Here is an 18,551-nt window from a genome sequence, read left to right on the forward strand (position 1 = left end):
CACAATTCTGTCAAAAAGAAGCTTTATATCGAAGAGTAGCCTAATTACATTAGACAGAAATGTCAGGTCCAACTGAACTACCCTAAGCATGGCCATCCTGAATGTTCACTCTGTACTAGATACTATGGACATTTACGGTTTCTCTTGAAGGACAAGGCTCTGCCACTCTGAAATAGTAAAGGAAATACTTAGTTCAAGGAAACAGACCCAGAATAGAGTACAGAAAGGCACTGAGGGTAACCAAATAAAGAATTCACTATACTCTCAATGTTTATGCCCCCATTTATAGACTATTTTATACAACAAATCAATAATGAGTTCTATTACACACATGCCAGATAAAACCATGCCCCTGAGGAGTTAACTGTAGAATACAGCTACAGTGAAACCAGTCATTAGGCAATTATGATACAGTTTACATGCAGCGTAAAGGCACAGAAGAGAAACAATCCTCTAGTTTGGAAACACAAGCTTTAATCAGAAAGAGAATTGTTTCCAAGTGGAGAGGGGAGGGTGCAAATGTGGAAAAGGAATAGAGAGGGTAGAGTAGATAGTATTTTATATTACTTCAGTTAACTTCCAAAAACATTTAGTAACTTACAATTGAGAGTTTTACACTAAGGAAAGTAAAATGATTGACTTGGATAGTCACTAATTCATTTCAAACTACTAACTGAATATTACTACTATAAGATGCCACGAGAAACACTTATAGGACCAAAAGTTCATTCCTCAAAATGATTAAAACAGAACAAGGGAACTATATAAATATATAAAAACAACTATTATAAAAGTCTTATTCACACATGTACAGGAATAAAGAAGATAAAAATGGAAAAGTAGGGTTGGGGTTATGGCTCAGTGGCAGAGTGCCTACCCAGCACATATGAGGCACTGGGTTTGATCCTCAGCACCACATAAAAAATAAATAAATAAATAAAAGTCATGATGTCCATCTACAACTAAAAAATATATTTTTAAAAAAATATGGAAAAGTAGTTTGTGGCCAGGCTAAGAAAAGTCTCTGATTCCCGCCTAAAAAGTTTTATTTGCTAGGGCAAAGTAATTGACTAATTGTGGAAGTAATGGCAGAAGAAAAAAAGCCAAGTTTTACCATTTGTAAAGTGTTTAGAATGGCAATGCCATAAAAAGAAACAGATCAGAGGAAGGAGGAAGTTAGAGGAAAAAGAAAAAGAAATTCCCTTTGACCTATGGAATTTATGATGATCAAGATACTATTTCAGGCCTGGGGATGTGGCTCAAGCGGTAGCGCGCTCGCCTGGCATGCATGCGGCCTGGGTTCGATCCTCAGCACCACATACCAACAAAGATGTTGTGTCTGCCGAGAACTAAAATAAATAAATAAATAAATATTTAAAAAAATTTCTCTCTCTCTCTCTCTCTCTCTCTCTCTTTAAAAAAAAAAAAAGATACTATTTCAAAGAAAAAAAAATATGGCAAATATTTAAGTCTCTCTCTCTCTTTCCCCCCCCCTATTGAGGATTGAACTCAGGGGCATTTTGCCACTAAGCTACATCTGAGTCCTTTTTTTTTTTTAAGAGAGAGACAGGATCTCACTAAATTGCTGAGGCTGACCCGCAAACCTGGATCCCTCAGTTTGAGCCTCCTGAACTTGCTAGTATTGACCACTGCATCCTGGTCAAGTCTCATTTTAAATCTAAATAAAAAGTCATACACAAAACTAGGAGGTAGTAACCTCCTACTAACAAAACTGGGACTCTGACCAGTTATCACATCTAGGCAATCCATAGCACTTCCTTCAAGAAATTCACTCACTGTGAAGAAGCCTTTCTAGCTTCCCAAATTCCTTCACGTTTGTTGACAACCATTTTCATGGGTTTTCTCAAATCTTCATATATGTTAAACTTGAATTTCTGGAATTGTTTTTAATCTTTATTTTTTTTATTTTTTTTTTTTTTTTAGTTTTAAATGGACACAATACCTTTGTTTTATGTTTATGTGGTGTTGAGGGTTGAAACCAGTGCCTCACAGGTGCCAAGTAAGTGATCTACCACTGAGCTACAATCGCAGCCCCTCTGGTATTATCATTATCATTACTATTATTATTATTATTATTTGTGGTGCTGGGGATTGAACCCAGGGCCCTGTGCATACAAGGCAAGCACTCTACCAACTGAGCTATATCTCCAGCCCATATGGTATTATTTTTTATGCCATTCTTTTATAGTGTTAAAAGTATAATGAAGTAATAAACAAGAACACTTCAGAAAACAAAAGATTAGTCAAACCATTTTTATAAAGCTCTCAAGCCATTCCATTTAGCCAAATCAGCTATTCAATTATACTCTAGTCCATAAAGCCTCATGTTAATGATATAGTTCAGGAGTGTTCTTAAAAATAGGACAAGGGAGAAACAGGACAGAAAGTAAAAAGCATTTACCTATCACTGGTATATTCAGTGTATCATAAAGAAATTCTCTATACCAATTTCCTGATAATTAAGTAAAATCTGTTTAGCACATAACTATTATAATTATTTTAAAAGGACAAAACTAATCTTAAAACTGTTTTAATTTTTAAATAAGGAATCTTCCCTAAACTTCCCTAAACTCTGGACCTTTGGCTAGCATTTGAAGGCAATTCAAAGGTTTATTGTTATGATAATGAGCCAATAGGTGGGGAGGAAGTGTTTTGGCAAATCACTAAGAAGACTCACACTCCCAAAGGGTCACAGAAGATGATATTACCCTGTAGGATGGCTGTTTTCCTCCAGCAGCATTACTCACAGCTCTCACTAATTTTTTTTTAATTTGCATTTATTTTATAATGAATTTACTTCCGTACCGTACATTTTTGTTTCTTCAGTTTCTTCTGTGATACATTCTTTTTTCATGCAACCTTCTTTTCTGGTTTAGGAATAACTTGTTCCTTTTCAGAAAGGATCATCTTGATGTGATAGGGGGAGCTCATGAATGGGTTAATATGATCCTAAACTAATTTGTTCACCTGGATATACTCAAAGACCACAAAAATCTACACATAAACCCCAAAGTTCAGCATTATTCACTGTATGTTAAAGCATGTGCTTCAAAAATTCAGCATTCTTTTCCGGATACTGACCCTGTATCCAGTTCCTGTTTGCTCTGGGCAAATCTCCTAGCATTGTAATGATAGAATGGTACTCATCACATCTACAAAATGACATCTTTCAGATACTTCCTGGCTTTCAGGTATGCATACCTTAACAGTCTGGGCAGCTTCACTGGTATGCTTAAAGTGAACATGAAGATTTTAACCTCTTGATTTTGTAGGGTTTTCTTGGTCACATGAATAACTAACCATTTTCATAGATCACTTCAGCCATTTATGAGAACAACTAGGGATAAATTTAGACTTAACAGATACTGGGTTACCATTTTTATATTAAAATATGACATCTAGATTCAGGCCCCAAAACCTAGAAAACTCTAATTTAATCTACTGTCTGTTCCTCCGTAACAATTTCAGTTATGAAATAAATATGAGTCTCGCTTATAATCAGCAGATAGGAAATTATGTTAATTGCTAGCATATAGAAAACGATCTTCAAATTAGTACTAAAAGTTGAGATATAGCATAAAATTTTAAAGAGATGAATGATTGACATCTTCCAGCACACCCCCAGAAAAAATAACTCTCTTCAACTTGCTAAAATAAAATACTAGGAAGTGGTTTGAAATCCTCAAAGTAGCCTGAGGGGAATAAAAAGGGCAAGAATTATTAGCAGGCAGGGCTAAAGTAGTGATGATTCTATCTGATTTAAATACAAGAATTCCCAACAAAGATTTCCTTTGAAGCAAAGATTTAGCTGCAAATAAGTGATGTTTGAAAGTAACTGCTTTAAACACGCTCAGATGTCAGGAATCATCACAGGCCCTTATCTAAGTAATTTATACCCACTGCCAACACATTTGCTTTCCTTTTTCAAGTTATTTTTCATTTATTTCATTTATTATACTAGCCTGAGACTTCAGTGATAAGTCTGCCTTAGAGTCTAAGACAGCATTTCTCAACTATGGATCTTCATCTGAATCAAAGAACACAGAAAACAATTTGGGTAACTTTTTCTCAAATTTTACCAATGATGACACATGACTAACACCATTCTAGATGCATGGGAGAAGTCAGTCCATTACATACAATAGCATTAGGACTTAATTCTCTCCCTAAATGTCAGTTGAGAAAGGTTGCTGTAAGGGAAAAGAAGCGCTAAATTGTATATTATTAATGTAAAGTGTGTTTTATTTCTGATACTAATAAAATATAAGTTAGAAAAGAAGGCAAATCTTGCATTAACTGAGAATACAAAAATAGTACATAATTCACATACATGCTAAAGTGTGACTGAAAATCATATTCTCTAGGTCAAATACTGACTCCAAGACTTACTGTCAGCTTTATCTTGGGTTCCAACCTTCAATCTTTAAGATACAGGACCAAAAAAAAGAACCCCTACCTTTTAGGCTTAAGTGAGAATTATGTGCGATACTGAGTGTAATGGACCCAGAATAGTCAAACAGCTCTCAATGAGTCTTAACTACTCATATTATGATGATTCATGCACCTCCTATGTACGAATCGCCATGCTAAGCACTAGAAAAATAACAAAAAAAAGTGAGGACTATACCACCAAAGGATCTGCGGTATAGCAAGAGATATTACATCCATACAAACAACCATGATCCAAATAGAAAGGAAAAACATCATAGAATGAAATAATGAAACATCATTTCATTTCATCAAAAATGAAAATCATACCCAATTTTCGAAGAATCCTTTTGCATTCATCCCTGCTGAGATCCAAAAGGGTTGGCCACACAACAGGCATTGCTGCTTCTGTTTGGTAGCCCCAAAGAGCTTGTCCTCCCTACCAGAAGTAAAAACAAAATAGCAAATTACCAAAGTACATTCCAAAGGCCACTCACCTGGAAATCCATCCACGGGTTAAGAAGTTAAAAACAGTAAGATGTCTCACAATAATGTTTTACTACCACACTTTCCAACTTCTGACAAGTGAAAAATTAAATTACCATTGAAGAGTTTACTATCACAGGAAAGACCATAAGCTTTAGAGTCAGTTCCTAGTTCCAATTTACTGGTTGTGTGATCCTGGGTAAACTGACCTCTCCGAACCTACACTTTACAAATCTATTGAAACAGAGTAAATACTACCAGTTTGTTATGAGTATTAAAGAACAGTGCATGTCAAGTTCTTTCATAGTGGCTGACATGTAATTTAAAAATAGACGCGTATATCTGTGCAACCTTGGACATGATAGTTGACTTCCCTGAGCTTCCTCTTGAGATAAATAAGTAAGGCTCCTAGCGTGTCACTTGGGTTAATGGAACTCAATAAAGAACTCTCCTGTCAAATCTTAGCCATGAAATATTAATTTAGACCCTGTAGTCATTAAACCATTACTTGCCGAAAGTTTAGATGCCAGGAACTTATTTCCTACTGGGAATTCCCTAGTCTAGAAGACAAAAAGACACAGCGCTGGGTGTTTACACAAAACCTGCTTAGCACACTGTAGACCCGCTGTAAATATTTGCAAAACAGATAAAAAGAATGGCTGGCGGGAGAATAAAATGAATGAATGAATGCGCTCACTTTCTAGCCTAGAAGTAAAACACTGAACAGAAATAACTGTGTATCCCGTTCCAGGTGCTGGGGCTGCTAACTCCGACTCTACGCGAGGAGTTGAGCCCCCCTCCCCCTACTTCCCATAGTCCTCTCAGCTCAGAACCAACCCAGAGCAAGCAGAACTGGACTGCGCGCCGAAGATGGCAGGATGACATAAAGAAAAGGGGTGTGGAGGAGGAAGAAGGGGCAGAGCCAAAGGAATCCTCTCCCTCCACAAGCCTGTCCCCGCCTCCCGATAGGATCCTGAAGGCGGCCGGCGGCCGCCGGAATCGAGCACCACGTCACGGCATCCCAACGCGTCCCAGCCAGCAGAACCCACCGCCCGGCCGCAGCGCATCAGAAACCGGGCAGTGGTTGCCAGAGCCCGCTCTCGGAACACGGATCTCGTAGAATCCTCCCCCACTCAAGTGTCAAGGAGGCATGCCCGCCCCGCCCCCTCTGCAAACACGCACTCTCTCGCACCACCACAACAAGAGCAGCCCGCCCAGGCCCTGCGCCCGCGCCTCTCAGAGCCGATCCCAATGTCAAGCCCGCGAGACCCAAGTCCCTTCAGCCAGCAGCTGGTGTCAGGGGCTCCAGCCGGCATCCGCGCCGCGCTCCCTCCTCAGCGGAGAGGACAACGGAGAAAGAGTAGGCGCGCGGACAGCCAGCCAGAGCGGACTCGACGTGAGGCTGCCAGAGCTGGACCCCGGCATCCCAGCACCAGGCCTGCCGGAGCTCCCCTCAGTCCACCTCCAGGAGCCCCACGATCCCGTTAGGAAACAACGGAGGATGGGGCTGGGCGCCCCAAGCCGGGCTCCGAATGCCTGGCTCGGCACTCCTCTGCCCTGGCTGCTTGCCAGTTCTTCCTAGGACCCTGCCTAAGAGTCACCCACCTGCCCGGCCTTTCGGGGCTCATCTAAAATGCTCCTCCGCCAAGACTAGGAGACACCAGGAATTGGGTTTGTTTGCGGTGCCTCAGAAGGGGCAAGATGGCGACAAGTACCAGGGCGCAGGCGCAGCCGCGCGCTGCCGGTCGGGAGGTGTAGTTCGCCTTTCCCGCCTTTCGAAGAACGGGTACCAAAAGGCCCTCCATTCATCCTGTCCCTCTTTTCCTTCGCGTATTGAAAGGGCAGGCATCGCGTGGGCTGCTGGGAGTTGTGGTCCGAATCCAAACTCCATCCTCTTTCGCTCCCGGTTTGCCGTCGCACGCGCAAAGAAGGCTGGGATTGTAGTTCCTTTGGCTTTGGCTTCTCCCACATACCCTCCTGTCTCCGGCTTCGCGCGCCTCTCCTTCGGCTGCTGTCTTCCATCCAATCGACTGCGCTCTCTGCTACGTGTGACGCCACACGTAGCGGCCAAGATGGCGCTGGTATCTGGAGCTGAGGCTTCTTGGCGACCTTTACTCCAGCGAGGTTAGGTACATAGCTTCGTTTCTGAAGGGCGATTGAGGATTAGGATCAGATTCCTCAGCGTCGTGGGGGCAAATATCAGTGTCCTCCAGCCGCCTAGACGACCACTCGAGAAGAGATAGTCCACGCTTTACGAGAACAGTGAACATCGCAGAGATCGTGCCCGATCTCGGGGTAACGGAGTTGCGAGTAGAGAAGGAGAACCGGAGGTTTTTCGACCGGGTTCCTGCATACGTGAAGTGGGAATGATAATGGTATCTGGCGCTATATCTGTCAAAGGAAAGAAGCAGAAGGGGTTTATTTGAGGCACTACAACGTGGTAGGTTCACCCTCAGCCTTTGGTCTTGTTTAATCACTCAACAATTTTGTAAAGGTCTTGTCACCCCATACTTTACAGATAGAAAAGCGCCCAGTATATTGTTATTCAGGGCCATGAGATCGAAGCCAGTGCCTGGTATTTTTGAAGATTCTAGCAAATTTTGTGGTTGTCCTCCCTCTAAATTTTGCCCTTATGGTAATATAGGATGCGGTAGAAATGCTTAAGTCAAAAGGAGTTTTTATTATGCATTCTGCTATTTCCATTCCTTCTCAAAAAACAGAGTTGCGGCTGAGCAAGCAGCTGAGTGGTAGAGTGCGGGAGGTCCTCGGTTTGATTCCCCAGCTCCGCGGAGGGAAAAAAAGAAGAAAGGAAAGTAGGAAGGGTTAATACTACCCAGTGGGGATGTTGTGATACACAACTTAGATAAAAGTTTTTTTTTATATAAATTATGAACCAGTATGAATAAATGTGTGAGATCATTGGTGTTGGAGGATAGGAAGAGAAAATAAGTGACAGCATTTAAATTTCCTACCCTACCTTACCCTTCCTCTTTGATCTTCCAGTACATTTGTTTGAGGCCAGTAGCTTAAGAATTCTTGGTAAGATGGTAAATGAAATCTTAATAGAAGACTTCGTAAAATTTAACATACATTCTTGGATTTGAGCCTTGCTACATCTCAGGCAATTGTAATTAAGGTCCAGTTAAGGGCTGGGGATGTGGCTCAAGCGGTAGCGCGCTAGCCTGGCATGCCTGCGGCGGTGTTGTGTCCGCCGAGAACTAAAAAATAAATATTAAAAAAAAAAAATCTCTCTCTCTCTCTCTCAAAAAAAAAAAAAAAATCCAATTAATTAATTGAGGTTGTGGCTCAGTGGTAGAGCACTTTCCTAGCATGCATGAGTCTCTGGGTTCCATCTCTGGCACCACATAAAAATAAATAAAATGAAGGTACTGTGTCCATCTACAATTTATATATCCCCCATGCTATGAATGAAACTGGAACTCATCCAGTTTCACACAGCTAGGAATTGATAACTGGGCTGTGTAACCCCAAGTCTTTTGGAACTCCAAGTGTCCTTTCTGTACAAGGAATATCAAAATGGCAGAAATGGAAATATAAGGACTTATAAAAACAGAGCCTTACATAAGAAGCACCATTTAAGTGAATGTGGTTACCTGCATTTGCTAGGTGCCAACCATTGTTCTAAACAATTTAAAGTTAGTATAGTTACCAACCACTTCTTGAGGTAGAAACTGTTATCCCTAATTACAGTTAAGGCAACTGAGGCAGAAGAAGGAGGTTAAATAGCTTGATAAAGGTCAGACGTAGTTTTTAACGAGCTCCTAAGTGATGGTGCTGTCAACCACTACTTTCTACCTCACTCCCCTTTTTTCCTAATAATTTTTATTTATTTATTTTACTTTTTTTTTGCAATCAGAAACTACTGTTTACATTTTGTCTCTAGCTGCTTCATAATATTTTCTTCTTAAAGGATCAGACTCAAACTACCCTCAAAAAACTTTCCCTACCCCTACCATTCCCTATAGGATGAAACAGGCAGTCAATCCCATGTCTGTCCCCACATCACTTACTACACACGTCATTACAAAGCGCAGAACACTAATTTATGGTCATTTGAAAATTCCTGACTATAGATAACAATTTTTTTAAGGCAAGGGGCCCACCAGATCTGTGTACTCTTGTGCCTAACACATAACTAAAATGTATCCAGGGCTTTCTCTGTTCCAGGTGCCTCATACTAGCCCCATTTTATGAATGAAGAAATTAAGCCATAGAATGTTTAAATAACTTGCCCAAGGTAACAGGCTAGTAATTAGCAAAACCATGATTTCGTGTGAAGGTACTTTGGCTCCAGGAAGTGTGTGGTCAATAAAATGAGAGTCACCCTACACTTACAAAGAAGAAACTTAAGTGTTTTGTTTGTTTGTTTGTTTTGTTGGTTGTTTTTTTTTTTTTTGGGGGGGGGGATGGGTGTGATGCTGGGGATTGAACCCAGGGCCTTGTGCATGCAAGGCAAGCACTCTACCAACTGAGCTATATCTCCAGGCCCCAAAACTAAGATTTAATTATCCTATTAGACACAAATAATTATAACTACCTCTAGCCTGGGAAAATGTACAAAAGCATAATACCTGTATAAGCTTCATTCCCCTACTAACTAAGCAGCTTGGCCTTAAATTTCAAGATGCCTTCTATCTACCACTCTTTTATTGTCATGCTATATTGGTAAAGGTAGATCTCACCATTATGACAAAAGTGTCTGTGAAAGGCAAATTAGAATGGGTAAGTCCTTAGAGATTTGTTTCTACATTTTAAAAAAAGAAAAGAAAAATCAGTTATGGTCGTGGATGCCATTAATTAAGCAGCTTGGGAAGCTGAGGCAGGATGATCACAAGTTTAAGGCCAGTCTGGGCAACTTAGCAAGACTTGTCTAAAAATAAAAAAAGACTGGGAATGTGGCTCAGTGGTATAATGTCCCTGGATTCAATCCTCAGTACTGAAAAAATATAATGAGATCTGAAGAAGTCAAACAGTTTAACCAAAGTCAATGGGAATTTCATGGCAGTACTGGAGCTGGACTTTGTTGACTGCTCTTCTCTATACAATATGGCCCTTAAATTCTTACTTTTAGGAAGTTTATTACCACACTGATAATAGCCAAAGTGTGTACTAAGAATGGAAATAGCAAGACAAAAGAGTAGAATATCAAATATTAGATAACATAAGTAGATCCAGGAGACAGAAAAAAATAAACTGGAGATACCTTAGAATTACATGCCCAGGTTCAAAGGATTATCAAAAACAATTCTGAACAATCTAAAATGGATCGGAAAGTAATTATCAGTTGTCTTCATTCAGCACCCTCGCCTTCCATTGAATTTTTGTAGTTTCTGCTTCCCAAATAGCAAGCTTCATTATTTTAGTGGAGTGACAGGTCCTTATCACCTATGTGGATTGGGCTTTTTACAAACCCTTTTCCTTCACAGGAACTTCAGTGTAGCCTTTGCCCAGTACGTCCACCATATTGCTACGGCTGTCAGAGTGAGCAGTCAAAAACTCATTGTATCAGTTCTCTTAAATTTTTCCATGACTCCTAATTACCAACAAAATAAAAATTATAGTGTTTTTTGCAAGCAAGCCTGTGCTAGCTGTATATCTCACCTTTTCCTAGAGCACTGCTGCCACCTCTTTACCTTGTCTAGAATCTTGCATTTTCCTTAAATTCATTGGTTCTCTTGAAGTTCTTTTGAGACTTCTTCCTGCTCTCCCACCTTCCATGTCTTGAACCAGGAATAAAAATTGACATTCTTGTAACTTCTCACTATGATATCCAAACCAATCTACATTGAGGCTTTCACCATTAAGCCATGTAATCTCCATTCCTTCACTGTTAGGGAGAAGATTTTTGACAAGTGTGCTATCATCAGCTTAAGTTGCTTCATTGTCCACTGTGACCTTAACACCAGTATAAAAGCCTTTCATTACTGCTGCTGTTCATTTCTGGGACCATATCTTGCACTTTGTTCTCCTGAACTGTTCTGAATATCAGCAGCCATGGCAGTTCATGTTCTAAACAAATCCTTCTTTTATTTCAGATTTCTTAGTCCTTTGCACTCACCAAACCTGCTCTTCAACTTCAGTGAAATCTGCTGGCTTACAGTTTTCCTAGTTCTCCAAGTCTGTTCCCCTTCACTGGATTTACTTCTTCCCATTCTATCCTGGACCCTACAGTCATTTATTTCAAACTCAAGTCTTTTCAACACTTTTCAATGTCTCTCTCCTTCCACATGGACCCTAAAACAGACCTTAACTACAGGTCAGTTTCTTCCTTACATCCTTGCCCCGTATGTATAGAACTATTAACCATTAGTGCATCATAAATTATCCCAAATTTTAGGGGCTTAACAACATTTAATATGTGTATTATAAATTTCATACTGTTTTTGCAATTTCTGTTGGAATCAAAAGTGGCTTAGCATAGGGCAGAGGGGTGGGAAGGAAAGGGAAGGGGCAGGGGATTAGCAAGGATAGTGGAATGTGTTGGACATCATTATCCAAAGTACATGTATGAAGACACAAATTGGTGTCAACATACTTTATATACAACCAGAGATACGAAAAATTGTGCTGTATATGTGTAATAAGAATTGTAATGCATTCGCTGTCATTTAATTTTTAGAAAAATCAATAAAAAAATAAATGGAAACAAAAAGTGACTCAGCTAGGTGATTTTTGCTCAGGTCTCTCAAGAGTTTGCAGTCATCTGAGCCTAATAGACTGGAGGGTCAGTTTCCAAAGCAGCTCACTCAGTGTGGTTGGCAAGTTAGAAAGGCAAGAGGTCTCAGTTCCTTAGTAAGTGGATCTCCCTACAAGGTTGAGCATTTTCAGGATGTGGTAGCTGAGTTGCCCCAGAACAGTGATCCAAAAAAGAACAGTATAAAAGCTACAGTATCACAATGTGTACATATGTAGGAATATATGATATAAAATGAAGTTTATATATACATGCATAAATGGATATAACACATCCCCTGAAAGGGAATTTGTACAAAGCAGAAAAGCTAGAAAAACTTGATGGGAACAAGTTGAAAGAGCATTAGATAGCATTTGCCAGGTGCGGTGGTTCACTCCCGTAATACCAATGGCTTGGGAGGCTGAGACAGGAAGATTTCCAGTTCAAAGGTAGCCTTAGCGCGCAAAAAAAAAAAAAAAAATAAAAAGCATGGCACTAAGCAACTTAAGTGAGACCCTATCTCTAAAACAAAATACAAAAATAGGGCTTAGGATGGGCTCAGTGAATCAAAGTGCTCCTGAGTTCAGTCCCCAGTACCCCCCCCCCCAAAAAAAATGTGTGTGTGTGTGTGTGTATTAGATAGCATTTATTGAAGACCCATTATAAAAGAATAACTGGTGTGCATCTCATTTAAACCTTATGCTGTCCCTAAGATATAGTAATTATTGTTCAATTTTACACCTGAGGAAACCAAGCCCTAGACAAAAAAATTATTCATCTAAAGTCACGTATCTCCGAAGACTCTTCCCAAGAACTCACAGATATTAAGGAATTCTAGCTATCCACGTTTGCCTAACAAACCATTGCTCACAAATTTCTAATTTGAGTAGGGCTTTGTAGGGTTAATTAACCTCTACTCACATCATCTGGACCAGTCTGAAGGCTGAGAGATGAGGTATGGAATCATCTAAGAGCTCTTTTATTTCTATAATCAACGTAGGCTGTTGACTGGAATCTGGTGAGGTTATCAGCTGAAACATCTGTTTGTGGCATCTCCATATGAGGTAGGCTTCTTTACAACATATGGGCAGGTTCCAAGGCAAGTGACCAGAGAGAGAAAGATGAGGAAATTATCATTTTTATAATGAAACTCTGGAGGCAATTTAGCCTTATTTCTACCATATTTATTAGAACAGTCAAGCCTACCTAGATTCAAGGAAAAGGAAAATAGATTCCATCTCTTGATGGAAGTGTGGTAGAATTCATAAAGACCATGTGGGACCAGGACTATTACTGTGGCCATTTTTAGAAAATATCAACTGCCACAGTTCGTAACAATTTATATCCTCCCCTACATGCAAAAATAGTCCTTCAATTTCTTTTACCCAGGATCCCTCAGAGTTTCTTCCCATATGGCAGAAGACTTAGGCTTGAGGACCAGGATTCTGTCATCTAAATCAGGGCCAGGTGTAGGTGAGATTTCTCAGATGTAGTTCCTCTCCCTGTGAAGACCTGAGAACTAAAGAGACTTTTCACTATACATCCAACATACAATGGTGGAACAGCCATAGGATAACCACTTTACACATTTATGTTAAAAAGGGAAGCAAAGGCACACAGAGTCATTGGACCATAATAATTCTGAAACTTTCTCTAATAAGGGCTCAAGTCTTATGGCCTATGCATGATCCTCTGCAGCTCTTGATTCCACCTTTAGTACTTTGTGAGTTCAGCTTTCTGAGTCATTCTTTTTCCATTAAAAAAAAAAAAAAAAAGCTGATGTTTGAAGCCAAGTAATTTCTCATTCTTCCAGCTCAGAGAAGTTCAGGAATCCAAAGGCCAATTTTCTTTTTAAGCATTCTGTTGCTTTTGATCTAAATGTGAAGTATTTACTTGGATACAATTCTCTTTAAAAGTTTGTTTAGTTGTTTTGTTTTGTTTGCAGTACTGGGGATCAAACCCACAGCTCACACATGCTGGGCAAGTCCTCTACCAAGGCTACATCTCCAACCCTGAATCTTTCTAACAAACCATATGAAAAACCCACTAACAAACCTCAAGATAAACTCTTCTGAATCTTGCTCTTCCTGTAAGGGTATTGTGGGGCAATAAGCTTAACATTTATTACAATTTTATTCTTTATTAAAGATCTTCAAGGCATACTTCTAAGATCCTCAGCAGGGAGCTGGGCTGTATGTAGCTCAGTTGCATAGCTGCTTACCTAGCATGTATGAGGCACTATGTTCAATCCTTAGCACCACATAAAAATAAACAAATACAATAAAAGCATTCTGTCCATCTTCAACTACAAAAAAAAAAAAAATTTAAAAACAAAAAAGATCATCAGCAGGACTTTTGTCTGAAGCGCCACCATAACTGAGGTCATGCCCTTGACTTTACCTTTAGACCATGTTGTCCCAATAGCACCCAAGATTTAATCTCCATCCAGAAGTAATTTCTTAATTTTAATATCATCTGCCTTCTGTAGAAGCTAAGAATGATAAATTTTTATTTTTAAAATTACCAAGTCCTGGCTCCCTTATCATTTTTTTGAATACTTTTAGTTGTAGAAGAACACAATACCTTTATTTAATTTATTTAAATGTGATGCTGAGGATCTATCCAAATGCTCACATATGCTAGGCAAGCAACCCCAACCCCTCCCTTATCCCTAATAGTTTATTCTTTCTTTCTCTCTACTTTGTTTAGAAAGCTTATCAATAAGGTCATCTAATCCATTAGGCACATTTTCTATTTCCATGTTTTCACAAGTGACAATATCACTAGAATTTCTTCTTTTTTTCCCTTTTGCAAAAAACTGAGGATTTTTTTCCTTTGCTGTACTGAGGATTGAACCCAGGCTAGACAAGCTTTCTGCCACTGAGCTACAACTACCACCCCTTTTGTTTTTTGAGACAGTCTCACTAAGTTAATCAGGCTGGCCTCAAATTTATGAACCTCCTACCTTAGTAGCTGAGATTACAGGTGTGCTGTACTATGCCCAGCTGCTGACAGCCCTTTTGAAGACCTTTAGGTTTTCTCCAAGACAATCCACTAACACTGGTCACAAAACTGTATCTTAGATATATATTATAAGAGTATTCCACTCCTGGTATCAAAATTTGACCTGGTGATCAATTGCTGCATAACAAAACAAAATTTTTTGGCCCCAAATAGTAAGATTTATTTTCACCCAAGAATCTGAAATTTGATCAGGGTTTGGCAGGAACATTGGCCATTTTTAGGAAATGCAAACTGCAACAGTCAAACCAAGATTTAAAGTTAGATCTGATTTCAGAAACACATGGTTTTCCCACTGTATCTGCATGATACAATTGTCTTGCTTTTTAGATGGATGAATATTAAATTTTAAAACCAAAATGATCTGTGTGCAAAAGAAGAGTTAAAGGGGGAAAGATATAATCTGAAAACAAACTACACAGAACTGCCAACCAGCTCCATACTAATATGGTGAAAGCAGTTAGTCTCTGCTTTTACTTTGCTGTAAAAAAGAATTGCGTTGTATAAGCAAGGGAGTAATTCTTTAAGGTTAGGTGTCTCATTTCTCTCCTAAAAAATGATTTCAGTTAAACATTAAAGAATTTGCATATTAGTAAAGTTCATTTTTTGTTTATTATTGAGTACTCACTGGGTGAAGCAGTGTGCCTGACTCTGGAGAACAGATTAATAAACTGCCTTTTGAGATCTTATAATTTACAGAGGGGAGACAGATGTATAGATAATTGCCATAGAGATGGTGTCTGTGGTTTTATGAAGTTGTGAGTAAAAGAGTTAAGGAGCCACTCACTCTTCTGGGAGCTAGCAAGAAGAAGTTACCAAAAAGACAACACATAAGCAGGGCCTTAACAGATAGGATTAAATAAAGAACAGATACTCAAAGCAGAGAAAGAAATAGCAATGGCAGATTCACAAGCATAAACACTGGAATTTGGGGAAACACAAACACAAACATTTCAGTTTAGTCAGGGATTTTTGAGTCGCCTCATCACTAATCAGAGATGAAAGTTCTGACTCTCACTAAGCCTTATCTGATACCTTCCCACCAGAGAAGGGGAGGGGCACTACATTACCACCAGGTGCAGATAGAAATCCATGGTCTACATGTGGCATTTATTGAGAGGGAAAGGGGGAAGTATTGAGAGAAGGCCTTGCTACTGCTCTTTGGGTTTTATATATATATATGTAGTTGGACACAATACCTTTATTTTATTTGTTTATTTTTATGTGGTGCGGGGGATTTGAACCCAGTGCCTCACGCATGTTAGACAAGCACTCTACCACTGAGCCACAGCCCCATCCCTTGCTACTGCCCTTTGAGAATGATAGTCCAAGCTTCCCTCTGTCTTCTCTGACATGAACACAGGAGTGGGGAGAGGGAATTATTTCATTTCAGCCTGGCTAGGGTTTGGCCTTTGTGGGGGAAGAGGGTGTTCTGTTGTATTCAGCTGGAGTAAAGCACTTATAGTCTTAGCAGTTTTCTGTCTTGTGAGGCTGCTCCTTTCCTAAAGTTTCTTTTACAAGAGAGAGCTAGACTTCTCAAGGCTTTAAAAAAAAAAAAAATCTACCCATTGGGCATTTCTGAGTAGTAACTTCTCCCTTGCCCACTCCAGAATACATGAGATAAAAAGAAAACCCAAAGAACTCAGCACCATGGTATTCTTTGAGTATTAAGTTCTGCGCTGGCCAATCTGCTTCTCCACCTTTCATAGTCGTTGTCGTCGTCGTCGTCTTCTTCTTTGGTAATTATTTGTTCTTTTTAGTTATGCATGACAGTAGAGTGTATTTTGATATGTTTTATATATATGTCAGTGTTATGTTTATGTGTGTTTTACATATAATATTTTAAATGTAATGTCCAGGATTTTTAATTCTACCTAGAAAAAGAGTAGAAGTAAATAAACTACATCTTCCTGTAAATGAAAGTCTCAGTTGATTTTTCATAAAGGTGTGAAGGCAATGCTCTGTGCAAGAGACCTCAGAGAATGAAAAGGCAGGCTGCATGCAAAACACTTAACTGACAAAAATAAACAGCCCAATTTAAAAATAGGTAAAAAAAAACCAAAACAACAAAAAACCTTGAAAAGACTCTTAACCAAAGAGAAAAATATGCACACAAAATGTGCTGAACATGATAAGTTATTAGAGAAAAGCAAATAAAAAAATCACTATGTGATGCCACTAATAAAATGGCTAGAATAAAATATCCTGACAATGCCAAATTCTAGTGAGGATGTGGAGCCACTCATTCATTGCTGGTGGAATGCAAAATGGAACAGAAGGTTCAAAAATACACTTATGAAATGCTATGGGAGTAACGCCTATAATTCCTGCAGCGTGGGAGGCTGAGGCAGGAGGATTGCAAGACCCTGTCTCTAAATAAAATATTTTTTTAAAGGGCTGGTGATATAGTTCAGTGGTTAACATCCCTGGGTTCAAAATCCCCAGTACAAAAAAAAAAAAAAAAAATTATGGGAGCAAGAAAAGGATTTTTCCCATCACAGAGGGCTTCGTAGCACGGTAGCATTTAAACTGTGCCTCATAAAATTATCAGGTGTTTACCAGGCAGAAGTGAGGGGAGAATATCAGGAGTCTCAAGGCAGGGGAGTAAGAGATGTAAAGCACAGAAACACAAGAGGACATATAGCATGGCAACCTCTAAAAGCAAAGTGAGCTGAATGTGATGGCACAAGCCTATTATTGAGAGACATAGCAAAGAGGATTGTGAGTTCAAGGCCAGACTGAGCAAGTTATCTAGACCCTGTCTCAAAAAAAAACAAAACAAAAAAAAACAGCATAACATGAGGAATGTTAGATTCTTTGTAGTCCTCAGCTGGGAGTTTTTGCCAAATAACTTCAAGCCCTCTATCAAAAACTGTGATGGACACTCCGGGATGAAAATCTTAGATGTCCTCTGAGCTGGTTTCTATGCCCTAACAGTTTCTGGGTCTGTAATTTCCACAGTACCTCATGGGAGAGCACAAGACTTAATAACACAAGTGATTGCTATTTAATCCATGTTGTAACCTGAGTGGCAAGAATTTTGCCTGTGCCTTGGACAGTGATTTGACACTGATTAATGACTTGATTATTAGGAAGCCAAAGAGAATTGCAAATGAAAACAGAAATAAAGACACAGTTTCACACATTGAGTTTTCCCTTAGTTCATTTTGGAAAAAAAAAGGCATTTTTTTTAAGGTTCACCCAAGTGCTAAGATTCCTCAGGTGAAGAGCTGATGATAATCAGTAATTATCCAAGGTGAGATCCAAGATATTTCATAAAGATGGAAATAATAACCCTGTCAGAAATGGAAATGGAAATCAGCTATTATGGGGGAGGGACCTATAAATCCAAACATAATATCCAACTTGTCTTCACCTCAGAGAGTTTCCAGCTGTTTATGACGTTCTGCTATGATTTGCCAGAGATGAAATGCATTTTTTAAAACTCTGCTGTAAGCCAGCTGAACGTAAGGCTTGGAACCATATTCTTTTTCAAGAAGTGTTGAGCACTTGTGAAGTCTGCAGAGAAATGGTAGAAGGTGTCCACTTTCTTGTCAGTTCCAATTAAGATCTTTCCCTTGTGACCCCAGCGTTGATCATTATTTTCTAAGTGAGCTAGTAGAAGATCAGGTCAGGTCTCTCTTGGGTTGAAAGGGCACTTGTTGAGAAGCTGTGGGCTTTAAAGGTATCACTTCAAGGCCAGCAGTTCATATCCAACCCTTGTTAAAGGCAGAGGTAATAGAGGAACACACGCTTATGGAGAGCTCAGGGAGTATATTGTTGAGAAATGATTACAGGAAGGAAATGATCCAAATAATGCTTGTATGAGTATGTGCACATGCACACACAAACACATGCACATGCACACAAACATCCTGCATATAAGGCAGTAGTAATAGCA

At 39.4% G+C, this 18,551-nt stretch overlaps 1 protein-coding gene across 16 annotated transcripts in view; it reads right to left on the reverse strand.

The window, feature by feature from the left end:
- Nucleotides 1–6,677, reverse strand: part of Emsy (EMSY transcriptional repressor, BRCA2 interacting) — an 82,535-nt gene extending 75,858 nt beyond the window's left edge. For all 16 annotated transcript variants that reach the window (XM_048788035.1, XM_048788029.1, XM_048788034.1 and 13 more), the window contains exons 1-2: nt 6,541–6,677; nt 4,780–4,888 (exon numbers count right to left, since the gene is read on the reverse strand). In XM_048788035.1, coding sequence (XP_048643992.1) covers nt 4,780–4,849 — 70 coding nt within the window. In that variant the 5' untranslated portion in view covers nt 4,850–4,888; nt 6,541–6,677. The remainder of the gene's footprint in view (nt 1–4,779; nt 4,889–6,540) is intronic.
- Between the last annotated feature and the right edge of the window lie 11,874 nt (nt 6,678–18,551).

This window comes from Marmota marmota, unplaced genomic scaffold (assembly GCF_001458135.2).
Source record: "Marmota marmota marmota unplaced genomic scaffold, marMar, whole genome shotgun sequence".
Classification (NCBI taxonomy): domain Eukaryota; kingdom Metazoa; phylum Chordata; class Mammalia; order Rodentia; family Sciuridae; genus Marmota; species Marmota marmota.